This window comes from Heterodontus francisci, chromosome 38, assembly GCF_036365525.1.
Source record: "Heterodontus francisci isolate sHetFra1 chromosome 38, sHetFra1.hap1, whole genome shotgun sequence".
Taxonomy (NCBI): Eukaryota; Metazoa; Chordata; class Chondrichthyes; order Heterodontiformes; family Heterodontidae; genus Heterodontus; species Heterodontus francisci.
Genome location: NC_090408.1, coordinates 14480996 through 14497937, shown reverse-complemented (window position 1 = coordinate 14497937; position 16942 = coordinate 14480996). Strand labels below are relative to the sequence as shown.

At 40.0% G+C, this 16942-nt stretch overlaps 1 protein-coding gene across 5 annotated transcripts in view; it reads left to right on the top strand.

Moving 5' to 3' along the window:
- Nucleotides 1-16942, top strand: part of adamtsl3 (ADAMTS-like 3) — a 723872-nt gene that overhangs the window by 61111 nt on the left and 645819 nt on the right. For all 5 annotated transcript variants that reach the window (XR_010969700.1, XR_010969699.1, XM_068017734.1 and 2 more), the window contains exon 3: nucleotides 4341-4460. Coding sequence is in view for 3 of the 5 variants with exons in the window: in XM_068017734.1 (XP_067873835.1) it covers nucleotides 4341-4460 (120 nt within the window). In the remaining 2 variants the exon portion in view is untranslated. The remainder of the gene's footprint in view (nucleotides 1-4340; nucleotides 4461-16942) is intronic.

The following is a 16942-nucleotide window of genomic DNA, read 5'->3' as shown; positions in this document are numbered from 1 at the left end:
GTCAGAAGCAGCTGCTATCCTCCAGGAACTGTTGCCAGATATCTGCACCTCCACAAGCACAGAATCATGTGGCTGGTGGTGGGCAGGTTCCTGGCTGGTGAAGTGGCCAGATTCAGGGACATACTGGATGGTGGAGGAGCTGGTTGGATATCTCTGGAGGAGCTGGCAGGGTGCATGTCCTTGGAGTGATGTTTGGCTGGCGGCCAAACATTAAAAATGGTGCCCAGTCCTGACTCCACTGGGAGTATCAAGGAGCTGAGGTGTTTGGAGCGATCTCCTTTGGATGGAAGTTCTCATTGGCACCATGCCCTAAAACCTTCCTCAGGAGCTGCGCCTCAGAACTCTCCTATGTTCTGCTTCGTTCTGTGTGGAGGGTTTTCCTGTACAGGCTGTTCCTGCATACCCTTCACCTCCTCACCCTTGTTTGCTATCCAGACATGCCTGGGTGTGCCATCTTGGCATCTGGAGGAGGCAGGGGGTCCCCAGGCGGGACCTCTTCCCCTTTTCCATTGGAGATTTTACGCGAAGAGTGTTGCACAGGGCAAACCCTGCAATAAATATTTTAAAAGATTCATAGACTCCTGAACTGTCTGCAATTTGTACGACCTGAAGGAGTCTGTATTTCATGTATACTTGGGGCTGGATTTTAAGAGCCCCCCGCCGATCTCGGCAGCTCAAGGGTGGGCCGCACACCAAAGAGCTGTCGTGATCTTGAGCGTGGCATCTCATTTAAATAGCCAGTGGCTCGGCGTCCCCAATCTCGTGGAGGGGGTGCGCTGCCCGTCCCCGGCAATGGCGTCAGCTGCCTGTGCACAGGCACTGGCGCCATTTTTAAAGGGCAGCTAGCCCTGCCGCCCAAATTAAATTTTTAAAGTCCTACCCCCCAAAATTAAATAAATTTCTAACGTCCTTACCCCCCCGCCTAACAATTACAATAACTATTTGCCCTTTCTCCTACAAAATACTTACCTTTTACATCTGACCTTCCCACCCCCAAACTTTGTAAACCTCTATCATGTCGCCCCTCCACCTCCGTCGTTCCAGTGAAAACAATCCGAGTTTTTCCAACCTCTCCTCATAGCTAATGCCCTCCAGACCAGGCAATATCCTGGTAAGCCTCCTCGCTACCCTCTCTAAAGCCTCCATGTCCTTCTGGTAGTGTGGCGACCAGAATTGCACGCAATATTCTAAGTGGTGGCCTAACTAAGGTTCTGCACAGCTGCAACATGACTTGCCAATTTTTATACTCTATGCCCCGACCGACAAAGGCAAGCATGCCGTATGCCTTCTTGACTACCTTATCCACCTGCGTTGCCACTTTCAGTGACCTGTGGACCTGTACGCCCAGATCTCTCTGCCTGTCAATACTGCTAAGGGTTCTGCCATTTACTGTATACCTCCCACCTGCATTAGACCTTCCAAAATGCATTACCTCACATTTTTCCGGATTAAACTCCATCTGCCATTTCTCCGCCCAAGTCTCCAACCGATCTATATCCTGCTGTATCCTCTGACAATCCTCATCATTATCCGCAACTCCACCAACCTTTGTGTCGTCCGCAAACTTACTAATCAGACCAGCTACATTTTTCTCCAAATCATTTATATATACTACAAACGGCAAAGGTCCCAGCATTGATCCCTGCGGAACACCACTAGTCACATCCCTCCGTTCAGCAAAACACCCATCCACTGATACCCTCTGTCTTCTATGACCGAGCCAGTTCTGTATCCATCTTGCCAGCTCACCTCTGATCCCGTGTGACTTCACCTTTTTTACCAGTCTGCCATGAGGGACCTTGTCAAAGGCTTTACTGAAGTCCATATAGATAACATCCACTGCCCTTCCTTCATCAATCATCTTCGTCACTTCCTCAAAAAACTCAAACAAATTAGTAAGACACGACCTCCCCTTCACAAAACCACGTTGCCTCTCGCTAATAAGTTTGTTTGTTTCCAAATGGGAGTAAATCCTGTCCCGAATAATCCTGTCTAATAGTTTCCCTACCACTGATGTAAGGCTCACCGGCCTATAATTTCCTGAATTATCCTTGCCACCCTTCTTAAACAAAGTAACAACATTGGCTATTTTCCAGTCCTCTGGGACCTCATCTGTAGCCAATGAGGATGCAAAGATTTCTGTCAAGGCCCCAGCAATTTCCTCCCTTGCCTCCCTCAGTATTCTAGGGTAGATCCCATCAGGCCCTGGGGACTTATCTACCTTAATGCTTTGCAAGACACCCAACACCTCCTCCTTTTTGATAATGAGATGACTGAGACTATCTATACTCCCTTCCCTAGGCTCATCATCCACCAAGTCCTTCTCTTTGGTGAATACTGATGCAAAGTACTCATTTAGCACCTCGCCCATTTCCTCTGACTCCACACATAGATTCCCATCTCTGTCCTTGAGTGGGCCAACCCTTTCCCTGGTTACCCTCTTGCTCTTTATATACGTATAAAAAGCCTTGGGATTTTCCTTAATCCTATTTGCCAATGACTTTTCATGACCCCTTTTAGCCCTCCTAACTCCTTGCTTAAGTTCCTTCCTACTGTCTTTATATTCCTCAAGTGCTTCGTCTGTTCCTAGCCTTCCAGCCCTTACAAATGCTTCCTTTTTCTTTTTGACTAGGCTCACAATATCCCGCGTTATCTAATTTAATCATTGAAGATGTTTAAAGCATTTGTTAGTGTGGGTAGAGCGAAACTATTCTCTCTGGTAGGAGAGTCCAGAGTAAGAATGTTTAATCTTAAAATTAGAGCTAGGCTGTTCAGGAGTGATGTCAGAGAGCACTTCTTTAAATAAAAGGGAGTCGAAATCTGGAACTCTTCCCCAAAAAGATGTCGAGGCTGGGCTTTAATTGAAAATTTCAAAACTGGGATGGATGGATAGATTTTTGTAAGGAAGGGGTATTAAAGGGTAGGGTACCAAGGTGGGTAGATGGAGTTAAGATAATGATCAGCTATGTCTAATTGAATGGCAGAACAGGCTCAGGGGCTGAATGGTCTATTCGTGTTCCTATATAAAACTGTTGGAGTTTACTAAAGCTATTTTGAACTGCTGCTCAACCCATGTCTATAACATTGAGACATTTTAATCCGGGAAAGGAGGAATGCCATTTGTAATGACATGATAATCCATGCTTCTGTTTGCTTTTATCACTGATGATTTACTGTAAGGTGTAAAATGGAAACTACATTTACATTTACACTTACTCCAACTAGCTTATTCCAATAAAACAGTAAACACTGCAATTGCAAAACAATAATTGTGTAGTTCAGACTCGGAGCCTGCATTTGAAATGTGAAGCTAAGTTTTCATTTTTGAGATGTTGGCTGGAATTTTATGTCTAGGCGGAGGTCCTGTCCATCAGCCAAAATGTCGGGGGGTGAGCCTGGCTCTGCCAGGCCTGGAAGTCATGCAGTGATTTTACGTGGCCCAGACCCTTAATTAGCTTGGGGGGGACTTCTGCCCCTCTGAGTCAGGAGATCCCGCCTCCAAGAGCTGCCAGCCAATCTGCGGGCCAGCTGTTCTTCCGTCCCAGTAGCGCCACCGGGAGTGGTAGCCACTGCTGGGACTGCACGTGGAAAAGGAGCAGCAATGGAGGAAGCCCCGGAATTAAGGTTAGTGTGTGGGGCCTCGCTGGGGACAATCGGCCAAAAATGACACCTCGGCGGGGCTCTGGAGAGGCAAAGGCAGGGGGTGGGGGGGTTAGCTGGGGAGATGCTCCAATGGGTGGCTTGTGCCATAGGGAGGCTCTCTCTGGGGCACAGGGTGCCTGATCAGGAGGGCCCCTCCCCAAGCCCACATGGTGGCCACTAGGTTTAATTGGGCAGCTTTCTCAGTTGGCGAAGTGACCATCCACCGCTGGTAATATCCCAGTGATGGCAGGAAGAGGCCCTTAAATGGAAATTAATTGGCTGCTTAAGGGCCTTAATTGGCCTGGGGCAGGTTGGCCGTTTTTCACCTCCCTACCGCTCATAAAATTGCAGCACGGGTAGGAAGGTGACAGGAACAACTAAAACTGCAAACTGTCATTGCCAGGCAATCATCATATTCAATTGTTTTTCAGATTGTATGCACATGACCTGCTTGGTATTCACAAACTCATTTTGAGCTTTAAGTATATCTTGAGACGTGACTGACCAGATACCTTGAAAGTAATTTCGAAGAGGAAATTGTGCTAATAATGATGGATGATATTAAGTGAAATGGGTTGACGTGACTGGAAAATTGGAGCTATTAGAATAATACCACTTCAAAAGTCTTTGTTAATATTTAGTTTCTGCAATGGAGAAAAAGAAAAATGTTATGCTTATTCATTCATTTTTTTTTTCAGGGAAATGGGGAACAATCACAGACTGTCTACTTCCTTCCCGAATTTGCACTTTCTCCACAGGGGAGTTTTCTGGAAGACACAACAGGAGAACAGGTCTTGACTTACCGCTACGATGATCAGGTCAGTGCAAGGTTTCCTGAAACAGCACTACTTTTGAACAAAGAGCAATTTGACAAAAGCCAGATGATCTGAAATCAGACATGTAATTATACATTCTTCAGAGAACTTCTCTGATCATTGGTAATGCATACGATTATGCTTAATTTGCATGTATACTTAATTTAATGTTCATCCAAAGTTCTATTTTTCAGAAATGAGCACTGAACGTCATTGTGAACTGATTCAGTGATGTTAATTACCATTGTTACTAAATTCAAGTGTTATATATTGAAATATTTTTTTAAAAGTAGGCCATAAATTTAGACTTTAGAATCAGCTGAACCCCACCTCGATATATTGCACAATTCATTTTCTCCTGCAAAAACATACCTCTTTGCCTTTTGAATCCATTATTATTGTTCCCTTCAATAGTTATACAAATCTGTTGCTCTTTGTGTTATTTAAAAAAAACTTGGACTTCCCTTTCAACTTATTCATTTGGAATGTGTGACCTTGGTTTCCTTGACCACAGTGAGAAATGTGGCTGAATCAAATTTTTCCATCGTCTTCAATTCGGTCATATTGATTTTTTTCTATTCATTCACAGGATGCGGGCATCGCTGGCAAGGCCGGCATTTATTGCCCATCCCTAAATTCCCTTAGCTGAGTGGCTTGCTAGGCACTTCAGAGGGACGTTAAGAGTCAACCACATTACTGTGGGTCTGGAGTGACATTTAGGCCAGACCGGGTAAGGACAGCAGATTTCCTTTCCTAAAGGACATTAGTGAACCAGATGGATTTTTAATACAATTCACTGTTACATGGTCACCATTAATGACACTAGCTTTTTATTCCAGATTTGTTTGTTGAATTTATATTCCCCAGCTGCTGTGTTAGGATATGAACTTCTGTCTCCAGGTTATTAGTCCAGGCCTCTGGATTACTAGTCCAGTAACATAACCACTACGCTACCATTTCCCAACCTTTTTTCAAAACTGAACCCATGCAATGTCCTTAACCTCTCCTCAAAACATAGATTTTCAATACCTAGAATCATATCAGTTCTTCTTGAGGGCAATGATATCTTTCCTACAATTGGGTGAGCAGAATTGCATATTGTACTCTCCATGGAAGTCTAAGCAACACCTTTTCCGGTAACAGTGTGGCTACTCTGACACTGTGGCCCACTTCTGTCCGCTATGCCAGGGCACCAGTCAGAAGAAAGAAAGACAGGACCTTTTACACAGAGTAACAGACTTGTGGAACAAGTTAGCGAAGAGATCTATTCATGTTTCTCTGTAAAATTAATTAAATGTACTAGGTATAGAGGTTCATAAAAACTGTTGGTACTATTGTTATACTTTCAAAAGATGCTAATATGGGAACTTCTTGGCACTAAACACTTTTGGAATTGAATGCACGTTAAAGTTAGATTCATACAAAATTGTTTAAATAATTAACAGAAATGCTTCAGAATGTATTTGAAGAAGGTCTGAAAGAAAAATGAGAATTGTTAACTCATGAGGCAATTTATTTCCTATTTAACTATGAAAGTATTAGTGCACCATAACAGTATTGATATAACTCAGGTAACATTGCTTACTGAAAAAAAATTCCCCAAAAATTAAGTTGACATTCTTGAGGTGAGCTAATTTTATATCTCCGGCTAGTTCTAGATAAGCCCCAGTTTCTGTGAGCTCAGATAACTTTAGAGATTTTATCCATCTGATTTATCTCAGAGTAATGCAAAGATGACACTGGTTCTAAATCAACAACTAGCTTATTTACAGCACTTTAAAATATCTCATTACTTTCAAAATTTCAGTACAATGTCTTTCAGAACACTGTTGTGTTTACTAGAGCATTCCAGTCTGCCTCTTTAGTTTCAGGTTCATAAACTCTTAAGCTCCACCCATCGGCTTAAGCAATCAAGCACAGTGAACGCTGATCAGTGAACAGACTAATGCAATCAAACCCAGATCAATTAACCTATTGAACACTGCAAATACAACTTAACCAGTGTTGGCAACCCTATTTTAGCCTCGTCCAGGACCAGGCTTATATTTCTTCAGGAAACAGAAGCTTCTCATAATGTATTTACCTCAGAATGCATGACCTGGGTAGTTACCATTAATGGCGACCAATTTTTTGGGGGGGATAAGATGTGATTAGTTATTTGTTGCAATGTGATGAGATTAGTTGATTTTGAGCGATGTGATTGGTAACCAAAGTGGAAAATAATCAATTAAAAATCAGGAAAACACAGACATAGCAAACCCTATGGACATAATAGACTTCAAAATATTATTCTCTTATAAATAGATATGTCGGGAGATGCGATGTAGATTATCAACAGCTTTTCTTGAAAATCATCAGTAAAATGACTTGGAGCCATAACTATTTCATCAAAGGCAAATTTTCCTAAAAAAAAATCCTTTTATTGCAATCTACACTGAAGCAAATCTACAGAATGACTGAATAAATCTGCCAACGGTACATGGTTGCTTTTGAATTGAAAGTTGTTAAACATACCCAATGGATGTTCAAATAATTGTGTAAAAATCAGCTTGGAATGCCCTGCTCAATTAACCTGTTCAGATCTTTGTGCAGAAGCAGGTGCTGACGTCAAACTGTTTCACTGTCATTGTGGGTTGGTGATATTTCACAGTGCAGTATTTTCAACAGAGGTTTGAACAATGATCACAAAATAAAAGCTTGCAATGATCTCTGCATTCTAATGATTTGGATATTGGAAAACTCTGCAATAGATGATCTGGGATTATATTTGCATGACATTTCATAATAGAGCAATGAAAATACCAATGTAATTAGCTTAATTTAAATATGGGCTCTTAATATTTGTCTTCGGTCGTTGAAATTTTGTTTCTTGGCAAAGGTTTTAATAAAGAGGAAGGTTTGTTTTTGACAATCTGAATACTTCATTATTGTGGTTATGTTATGGGCACCTAATGCTATATCTGAAATAGAGTTAAGAAAATGCCAGTCCATATTGAGTATTTTATCTTTCAGTAACAAAGCTGGTTAAAGAAGATTACATCCAACATTTTTTCCTTTTCTCTGACTCATGCCTGTAGTTGAATATGTCAGGAGGTTATTTCAACTTAAGTATCCATATTTCCATCATTTCACTGGAGTGTATATAGATCTAATTATATAAAGCAAATAATTTTAATGAAGTGAAACACAATGAAGAGTTTCCTGTAAATTTAATGAAGCAGAAGAAGAAAACTGGCCATTTATACTTGCATTGGTTCGTCTCTTATTGTGGGAATCAGGATAATGAAGACTGGTTTCCTATTGTACGTGAAGCATATATCGCAGTAGGCAATGAATAAGATACAGCTGCTATGTCAGTGGAGATTCTAAAAGAACTATGTTTCATATTATTTAAAGCAGCAGTCTATTTTTAATGCAGCAAGTCAGTCAGCATTCGTAAAGAGAAAAATGCAAGTAAACCTTTTGTGTGTATACCTTTCATTAGAACATCAAAATATGTTATCAGCAACATAAGATAAATGCAAGTGATGGGAACAAGTATGTAAACCTTGTGGCTCTGAGGCTACACATCCGTGCTACCCTACAAAGATAAAAGCTTGGACATGCTTGACCTTAGCAAATTCGTGACATGTTTTTGTCTGAGTCAGGTGATCACCTCAACAACAACTTTTATTTATGTAGCGCCCTGACGTAGTGCGACGTCCCAAGGTGCTTCACTGGAGCATTAGAAAACAAAATATGACATTGAGCTACATATGGCAATATTAGGTCAGATGAGCAAAGGCTTGGTCAAAGAGGTAGGTTTTAAGGAGTGTCGTAAAGGAGGTAGAGAGGCAGAGAGATGCATGGGGATATTCCAGTGCTTAGGGCCTAGGCAGCTGAAAGTGTGGCCACCAATGGTGATGTGATTAAAATCAGGGATGCTCGAGCCCAGAATTAGATGAGCACCACTGTGTTCGCCCAACTGTGTCACACACTTGGTGTTTTTTTTTCTCCCATTGTTTAACGTATTGTCTGTTTCCATTGAAATGTTTTTTGTCTCTCACTGTGCAAGTTTCTTTTTTGATAACTCCGCTTACCTCCCAACATTCCAAGAATCCTCGTGCAGTTTTAAAGTTATTTCACTTCTTCTAAAGTATTGCAGAGGTTTAACATTCTCTTGACCATTGATGTTATTTTGTTTCAGTTGACATCTGGTATTGCACCAGAAATTCAACTTTGGCTCTGGTAAATTTTATCTTTGGCGCTCTGTTGACACCAACTTTCAATTTCAGAATATGTGTTCAGTATTATGGATCCTTTAGTGTGTATGAAGCCAATCGAATGACCACCTCATTTATTAGGAGGCTACCCTGGTTTCAGTCAAGTCCAAGCCTCATTACTGCAGGTGGAAGTAACTTGGATTTCATTTCTGTGAAGAAACTCACTACCAGCTTCAAAGTCGGACTGAGTTAAATGCACAAAAAAAGCTACTATGTTTGGCGAAGGCGAATGGTCCAATTGATGGGAGGAACCAGCTGTCTTATTTAAGTCTTTTGGTGCTTGTAGGAAAAATGTTGTCCTGAACCACTCCATTTTACTGCCTGGTAGTTGATGCTACATGGGTCATGGACATCCAAAAGTATTTATTGCATTATCCATAGGGTTAAAGTGAAAAATTGATTAATGCAGTTGCCATCAAGCTATAGTCCCATTCTTAATGTGCTCTTTTGACCAAATTGGAGCTAATACTAAGATATCCACAAATTAACTTTGAATAAAATTCCCAGATAATTGAGCTTGTTTCCAGCGAAGCTGAATCTGCATGGGTCACTGTTTACTGGAGTTCAATGCATTGTCAGATCATTAAGTTCACTGCCTCGTTATATTGATGTTTTTGTGAAAATCATGGAAGATTGACACAAAACTGGGTCATTAAGAAACATTTGGGTAAACCTGGACCAGCTGCTTATGTAAAAGCTGAATGTGGAAATTATTGAAACTACTCAGGATTTGGACTTCAATGATTTGATTCATTGTGTGCCACCACATATACACGCAGTACACAGTTAACCAGGAAGTGATATGAGTGAGCTGCAGCCTTTCATTCAGTAGTTAGGACAGCTGTCTGACTAATGGAAAACATGGCCAGTGATACCATTTACAATACAATTACTTTTCTTCCCAAGGTGACCCCAGCTGTAGAGAGTACGGAATCTATGATCAGATCTATAGTACTGTGCTGTTCCCATAGCTAACTTGTTCAAATTAATCAATTTTTTTGTATCAAATGCAATGATTGATTTGACAAGTGTGGATTGTTGCATTTGTATTTACAGGCATCAGGTGATGTATTTGTAGCTAAGAGCTCCAAACCTCTGGAGGAATCTGTATAACTGTCCCAAATGCCTAGTGGGTGTTGACAAATATCTGGTGTACTACTGAGCCATACAGAGTGCAAAGTCTCCGGCTTGATTCCTGATCTAAGTTAATTTAACTGGTAGCTCAAATAGTACAATTGATTTGCATACCCTAGTGATGCTATGCTGTGACTCTTGCTCAAAAGCACGGATGTGTGGTGGTTGGTATAGATTGATTGGACTTGACTGTTCTGTCATTCATGGTTAAGTGGCCCATCGCCTCTTTTAAAAAATAAAAAGTTGGTGAGGAAAATCTATGATCTACTGCCAATTGAAGATACCATCAACGGTAATAATTTTTTTTTTGAAACAAGGATTGTATCTGGAGTTAAAAGGAATAAAATACCAGGCTTAATCTTTGTTACTGGATTAAGTTATTTTTACATAAGTCAGTTGAATCAGTGGTTTGGAGAGCAGAAAGCAAACAGCATGTGTTGGCCTGATGTGAGTTGCCTTTCTACAAGCAAGAATGTCTGACAATATTGCAACAATATGGCTTTCATTTCATTATGATTGAGGTCTAGATGTGGAATCATTCCTCAGTTGAACATGATGATATCAGTATGGGCTTAGTTGTGTTATTTATTGGACCCCAGTAGAGACAGTTATTGCTGTGTACTCCCAACACTGCTTTAGTGGAGGTATATAGCTTATTATATTGCCTCATAACCCAAAATGTTGTAGAAAGCTATTTGTAAACTTCTAAGTGTAGGACCTTTGGCCTTCCTCTGAAAAGCTGGCCTGATGTTACAGGTTTCGACATTGGTAATGGAATCTGGAAAATGCTAAAAAGCCTAATTACCTGCCTTCTACTTCTTTTGAAATGCGAGAATGGAAAGTAATGACTATTAATGCACAAACTGTGATCCTGAAATTTAACCACCATTCTGAAAATATTAACAATGAAATTGTACTAGCAAGAAATGTTTACACTTTATTGTCTGCTAGCACATCGATCTCTTTGCTGTGAAACTGCACATGGAGAATCAAAATGCAGTATAGCTTTCAGATGAAGCATAGTTGGAAGTCAGGAGATAATTGCAAATGTAATGCAGTTGCCATTTTGAATACCTTGATTTTTATTATACAGATGAAGAACAAAATATTTACCAATTTGGGGAGCAACACAATAGTTGTTAGAGCACAAGAATTTCACTTTGGTACAGCTTGAGATGCTAGGAAACTGAGGCATTACAGCACTGCCATTGGTGAGAAGGTGTAATTGCAGTGTGACTAGTTTACATTGGCAGTTTTCATTATGTATGTAGTCATAAGAATTTAGAATGGAAAAGTTGACTGTACATAAGATTTGTAACATTATATGAGGGAAAATATTAGAATCATAGAATGGTTACAGCACAAAAAATATTCTAATTCTAATTCTAATTCTAAAAGGAGACCATTCAGCCCATCATGTCCAGTTCTCTGCAAGAGCAACTCAGCAAGTCCCGCTCCCTTGCCTTTTCCCCGTAGCCCTGCAATTTTTTTCTCTTCAGATAATTATCCAGTTCTCTTTTGAAAGCCTTGATTGAATCTGCCTCCACCACACTCTCAGACAGTGCATTTTAGATCCTAACTACTCGCTGCGTAAAAAAAGGTTTTTCTTATGTCGTCGTCGCTTCTTTTGCCAATTACCTTAAATTGGTGTCCTCTGGTTCAGGGTCCGTCGGCCAATGGGAACAGTTTCTCCCTATCTACTCTTTTCAGATCTCTCATGATTTCGAACACCTCTATCAAATCTTCTCTTAATCTTCTCTTCTCCAAGGAGAGCAGCCCCAGCTTCTCCAATCTATCCACATAACTGAAGTTCCTCATCCTTGGAACCATTCTTGTGAATCTTTTCTGCAACCACTCTAATGCCTTCATATCTTCCAAAGGTGTGGTGCCCAAAACTGGATACAATACTCCAGCTGAGGCCGAACCAGCATTTTATACAGGTTTATCATAACATCCTTGGTTTTGTACTCTATGCTCCTACTGATAAAGCCCAGGATCCCATATGCTTTATTAACTGCTTTCCTAACTGTCCTGCAATCTTCAATGATTTGTGCACATATACCCCTAGAGCCCTTGGCTCCTGCACCCCCTTTAGAATTGTACCATTAATTTATATTGCTTTTCCTCATTCTTCCAGCCAAAATCAATCACTTCACACTTTTCTGCATTCGATTTCATCTGCCACTGATCAGCCCATTCCACCAACTTGTCTATGTTCTCTGAATTCTATCACTATTCTCCTCGCAGTTCGCAATACTTCCAAGTTTGTGTCATCACTAATATTGAAATTGTTCCCTGTATACCCACGTCTAGGTCGTTAATATATATATCAAGAAAAGCAGGGGTCCCAACACTGACCCCTGGGGTTCTCCACTACATACCTTCCACCAGTCTGCAAATCAAAGTTCACAACAACTGTCTGTTTCCTGTCACACAGCCAATTTCATATCCATGTACGACTGTCCCTTTTATTCCACAGGATCTAACTGTACTGACAAGCCTGTTACGTGGCTCTTTATCAAATGCCTTTTGGAAGTCCATGTACACCACATTAACTGCATTACCTTCATCAACTCTGTTTTACCTCATCAAAAAACTCAAGCAAGTTAGATAAACATAATTCACCCATAACAAATCCATGCTGGCTTTCCTTAATTAATCCATGTTTGTCCAAGTGACTATTAATTTTGTCCCAAATTATCATTTCTAAAAGCATTGCCATCACCAAGGTTAAACTGACTGGCCTGTAGTTGCTGGGCTTGTCCTTGCACTGTTTTCTGAATAAAGGTGTAACATTTGCAATTCTCCAGTCCTCTGGCACCACCCCCTGTACCTAAGGAGGATTGGAAGAATATTAAAGTTTGGCTGTGCCATTTTGCATTAAATACGTTCTCACGCCAATGTGGAATTGTTAATAGCAAAATGGTATTGATTCAATGGTACTGCTACCAGTTTAAAATGCTACAACTTTTATGTTTTAGAAAACACAATTCAGCACATGTTAATGTACTCAAGGCCGAATTAATCATCTTGGGATTGAAGTATCATGCAAAGGCATAATGGACCCCCTTCAAATTCCTCTTATTTTAACAGAGGCATTAACCAATTTAACTTAAATATATACAATAAATAGAGGAGCACAATTTTGATTCAAGCACATTAGATGTTAGTACAGTAATTTCACCAAGTGATTTTTAACTTGGTGAATGGTGTGATGTTTGTTTTCTCTGGATGTGGACAGTGCCGATAAGGCTGCTCATCCCTAGTTGCTCTGAGGTGATCATGGGCCTCTTTCCTCACCATCTGAGTGGTTTGTTTGGCCGCTGCAGTGGGAACATGTACTACAGTGTTGGACTGGAGTCAGGGTTGCTCCCCAATGAGAGCAGGGTATGATCAGTGAATTTACAAGATAGTTTTATGTGCTTGTGAATCTCTCATGCTGTGCACATTTCTTTAAATAGAATTACTGATTGGCGGCTGTGGAAAATGCAGACATATGTGGCAGTGGGTGAGATTAAAGAATTTTGCAAATCCTTTCTACACTGCAGCAGAGTTTTACAAATCATTTCTGTACAGTGTACCAGAGTGAATGATTCCAACTATTTCCTGCATTTACATTGTGTTTCTGATTAGTTATTTTCACTCCTGTGGATGTGGCACTTCTGTTGCAAACTAAATCTTGACTTTGTCACATCAGAAACCAAGGTACAGAGCCATTGTAGAAAAGTTTCAAACTTTTAAACTTTTTCATGTATGTTTTCAAGTCAAGTTTCTGAAGTAAAATTAATTGCATGTAATGAGATTTATGATAGAGTCCACTGGCAACAGTGGTACTTGAGTGATTTTGAAGAAATAAATCGTGCCAAAACAAATGATGAAAACTGGTTAGATATATCTAAAGTAATAAATAATTCAAATGGAATATATGCACAAAATACTGCCACTTTGATACATGTGCCGTGGATCTCATCTATAATCTAACAGATCAATAATAAATAAAACCTTTATCCAAGAATAACATGCTTGTAGCCATGCAGCAAAAACAATCATGAAGTGGGCAGGAGGAGTAGGTGGAGGGAATCTTTAGTTGACATAATCATTTGGTTCCAGAGAAACAAATCTATGTGCTTGTCAACTGCAATCTCTTTTCGTTTCATATTACAGCTAGCTTCTGTGGGAAATTTTCCTTTTGTGATGTTGTCAAAGATGCTCTGTTCCTTGCTGTAAGTGGCCATATTAAGAGTGACTGTTTAAAAAGGTGGTGCTGCCCAAAGCTTAGAGTCTTTCAGGGTGGGGTGAGCACCTAATAAATGAATTTATCCAGTAATTCAACCCCACCATAAATTAGTCCAAATAAGAGGTACAAAGCTCTCATTGTTACTTATACATCCAATGCAAAACACCTTGTTTTACCAGAAGTAATGGGTTGAATGTAATAATTATTAAGGAAGATTTGTAGATACATGAATATCTGAAATATAATCCAACTGAAGTGATGAGTGTTAAAACAAAAAACTTATTTAAAAAAGATTGTAGTTTAATGAGTTGTTTGTACAAGCATCAGTCAGATCATGAATACCATTGTTAAGTTTTGTCACTTAAAAAGGGGAAATAACATAAAGCACAAAGCCTTTGAAATGAGGGGCATGGGGCACACACCTATTTGAACCTAGTTTTTCTGAGACTTTGCTTTAAATCTTTAAAATCTGTTCTGGCAGAACTTAAAACTTCACCTTTACAAGTTGAAAGATGACTAACCAACAATCTCTACCAAGGATTTTTTTTTTTTTTACTTTTTGGAGTAGGGAAATAAAGAAGGAATTTTTGAAACACGATCCTGAAAGTACTCTACCACTTGTGCAACAGTTTTATTACCGAAAAGACGTGTACAACTCCATTCGAAAGTACCACAAACACAGATGAGAGCTGTTGATTCCCAAAGACAACCAATCAAATTAAAGTGGAAGAGCATGTGTTGATGTAATTTAGCATAGCTAAAATACCATTGTACTACACATTTAGCACCAAATTTGTGCATCATGAGTGTGAATTTTAATCGTATAATGTAAAAAAGACTACTATCAGCACATCTTGCCTGCTTCTGGGTGAATCAATAAATAGTCGAATTGATGGTGGAGTGACACTTTGGTGGTTGCGGTGTAAAATCATGGCAGGCTTTGAAGCTTTCATTCAAATATCTTGTTGAATTATATTGTACCTCATAGCAGCTCTGTAACTGGATCCATGGGAAACCCCTCGAACTGTATCGGGAAAATTTTATGTGCTGTAAATGTAAAAATGTAATTGGCATGACAATGAAATGGAAGGGTTGTGAGGCAACTCATGATTGTATAGAAGGAAACTGATCAGCTTTGCACTGTTTGCATTTTTTGACTTGATGCTGTTTTAAACTGTTTGGGAATGTAATTTTTACAGATTTTTATGAATAAAGTATATTTTGGAAATAAAACAAAAATAGCAGCTCTGTAACACAGGAGTCTGTGCTCTACGGGCTGTTCCCAGGGACGCACACCGAGAGAAACGTCAACTGCTGCTGGAGGACTATCAATTCGGTGAAAGACGCCCTTTGGTCTGCCCGAAACTTGCTGGTCTTCCAGCGCAAAGAGTTGTCCACGACCGAATGTTGCAGACTGGCACTTTCCAAGGTCCAGGACTACGTGCTGAGGGATGCACTAAAGCTTGGGGCAGCCGCAGCAAAGGCTCAATGGGGAAAGACCACAGTGTAAGGTCCCCCCACCAAGCTGAACTGAGGGGCTGGATCCATGGGAACTGTATTGGGAAAATTTTCATTTGCTGTAAAATGTAAAAATGTAATTGGCATGACAAATGTGAAATGGAAGGGTTGTGAGGCAACTCATGATTGTAATGAAGTAAACGGACCTCCTTTGCACTGTTTGTAATTTTTGACTTGGTGCTGTTTGAAACTGGTAATGTATTTTTTACAGATTTTTATGAATAAAGTATATTTTGGAAATAAAAAAAAATATATATGTTTGGTAACAAACAATGCAGACATTGATTTGAACCCTTACATGTTCAAGAACACTATACAGCTACAGAAGTCCAAGAATTGTAAAACAAATGTATATAATTGTGGGGCTCTGATCAGTGTTGTACTGCTCTTTCTCAGAAATGGTTGCTGAGGCATTTTGATTTTTGATACAAGCCACTCCCAGACCAGATTCCTTTTTCATTCTACACCACAGAGCAAAACGAGCATTAAAGTTTAGGTATAAAAACAGGAAACGCTGGAAATACTCAGCAGGTCTGGCAGCATCTGTGGAGCGAGAAACCGAGTTAACGTTTCTCTCACAACAGCCACTGCTAGACCTGCTGAGAATTTCTAGCATTTTCTGTTTTTATTTCAGATTTCTAGCATCTGTGGTATTTTGCTTTTGTATGAAGGTTTAGGTTTTTAAGAAAGAGCCAATCCATCAAACAAAAGATGAACTTTCATTGAATGTTTGCACATGTTGCATGATAAAATGATCCACACTGTCCTACAGCTGGCTGTCATCCACTAAACAAAGAAGATAATCTGAGAAACATCCTGTGATGTTTGAAATGTACATGAAGTCCCTATGATGTCCACCCACCATGGGAGGGATATGGAGTTGGGGGCAGTGCGGGGGTGAAGTGACTGAATAACAACGGACTGCCTCAAGCTGCTTATCTTTTCTTATTGGCACATATACAACTAATAAACCTTGCATGATCATTTAAGCTGCATTTAGAATTGGATAAGCAATACATCATATGGGTCCTGGTGTGAATTGACTTTGATGTACTTCATGGACCCGTGATCTTAATGTATTGTCATTGGCATCTTGTGCTGTTAAACTCTCGACCCTATGTGCTGCCATCTTCTGCAATATTTGTTCTGTTTTTTTGCCAAGTTACAATGCTTAGATATGATGAACAATAAGCCTGTTAAAACCCCTTATCAACTTCTGTCCCACTTGCAGTCGACACAAGTCTCTTGCCTTTACTTCCTAATATGCTGTGCATTTGATTGTATTGAAGTTAATTTGTCACTGATTCACTCAGGTACAAACCCATTTGATCTCA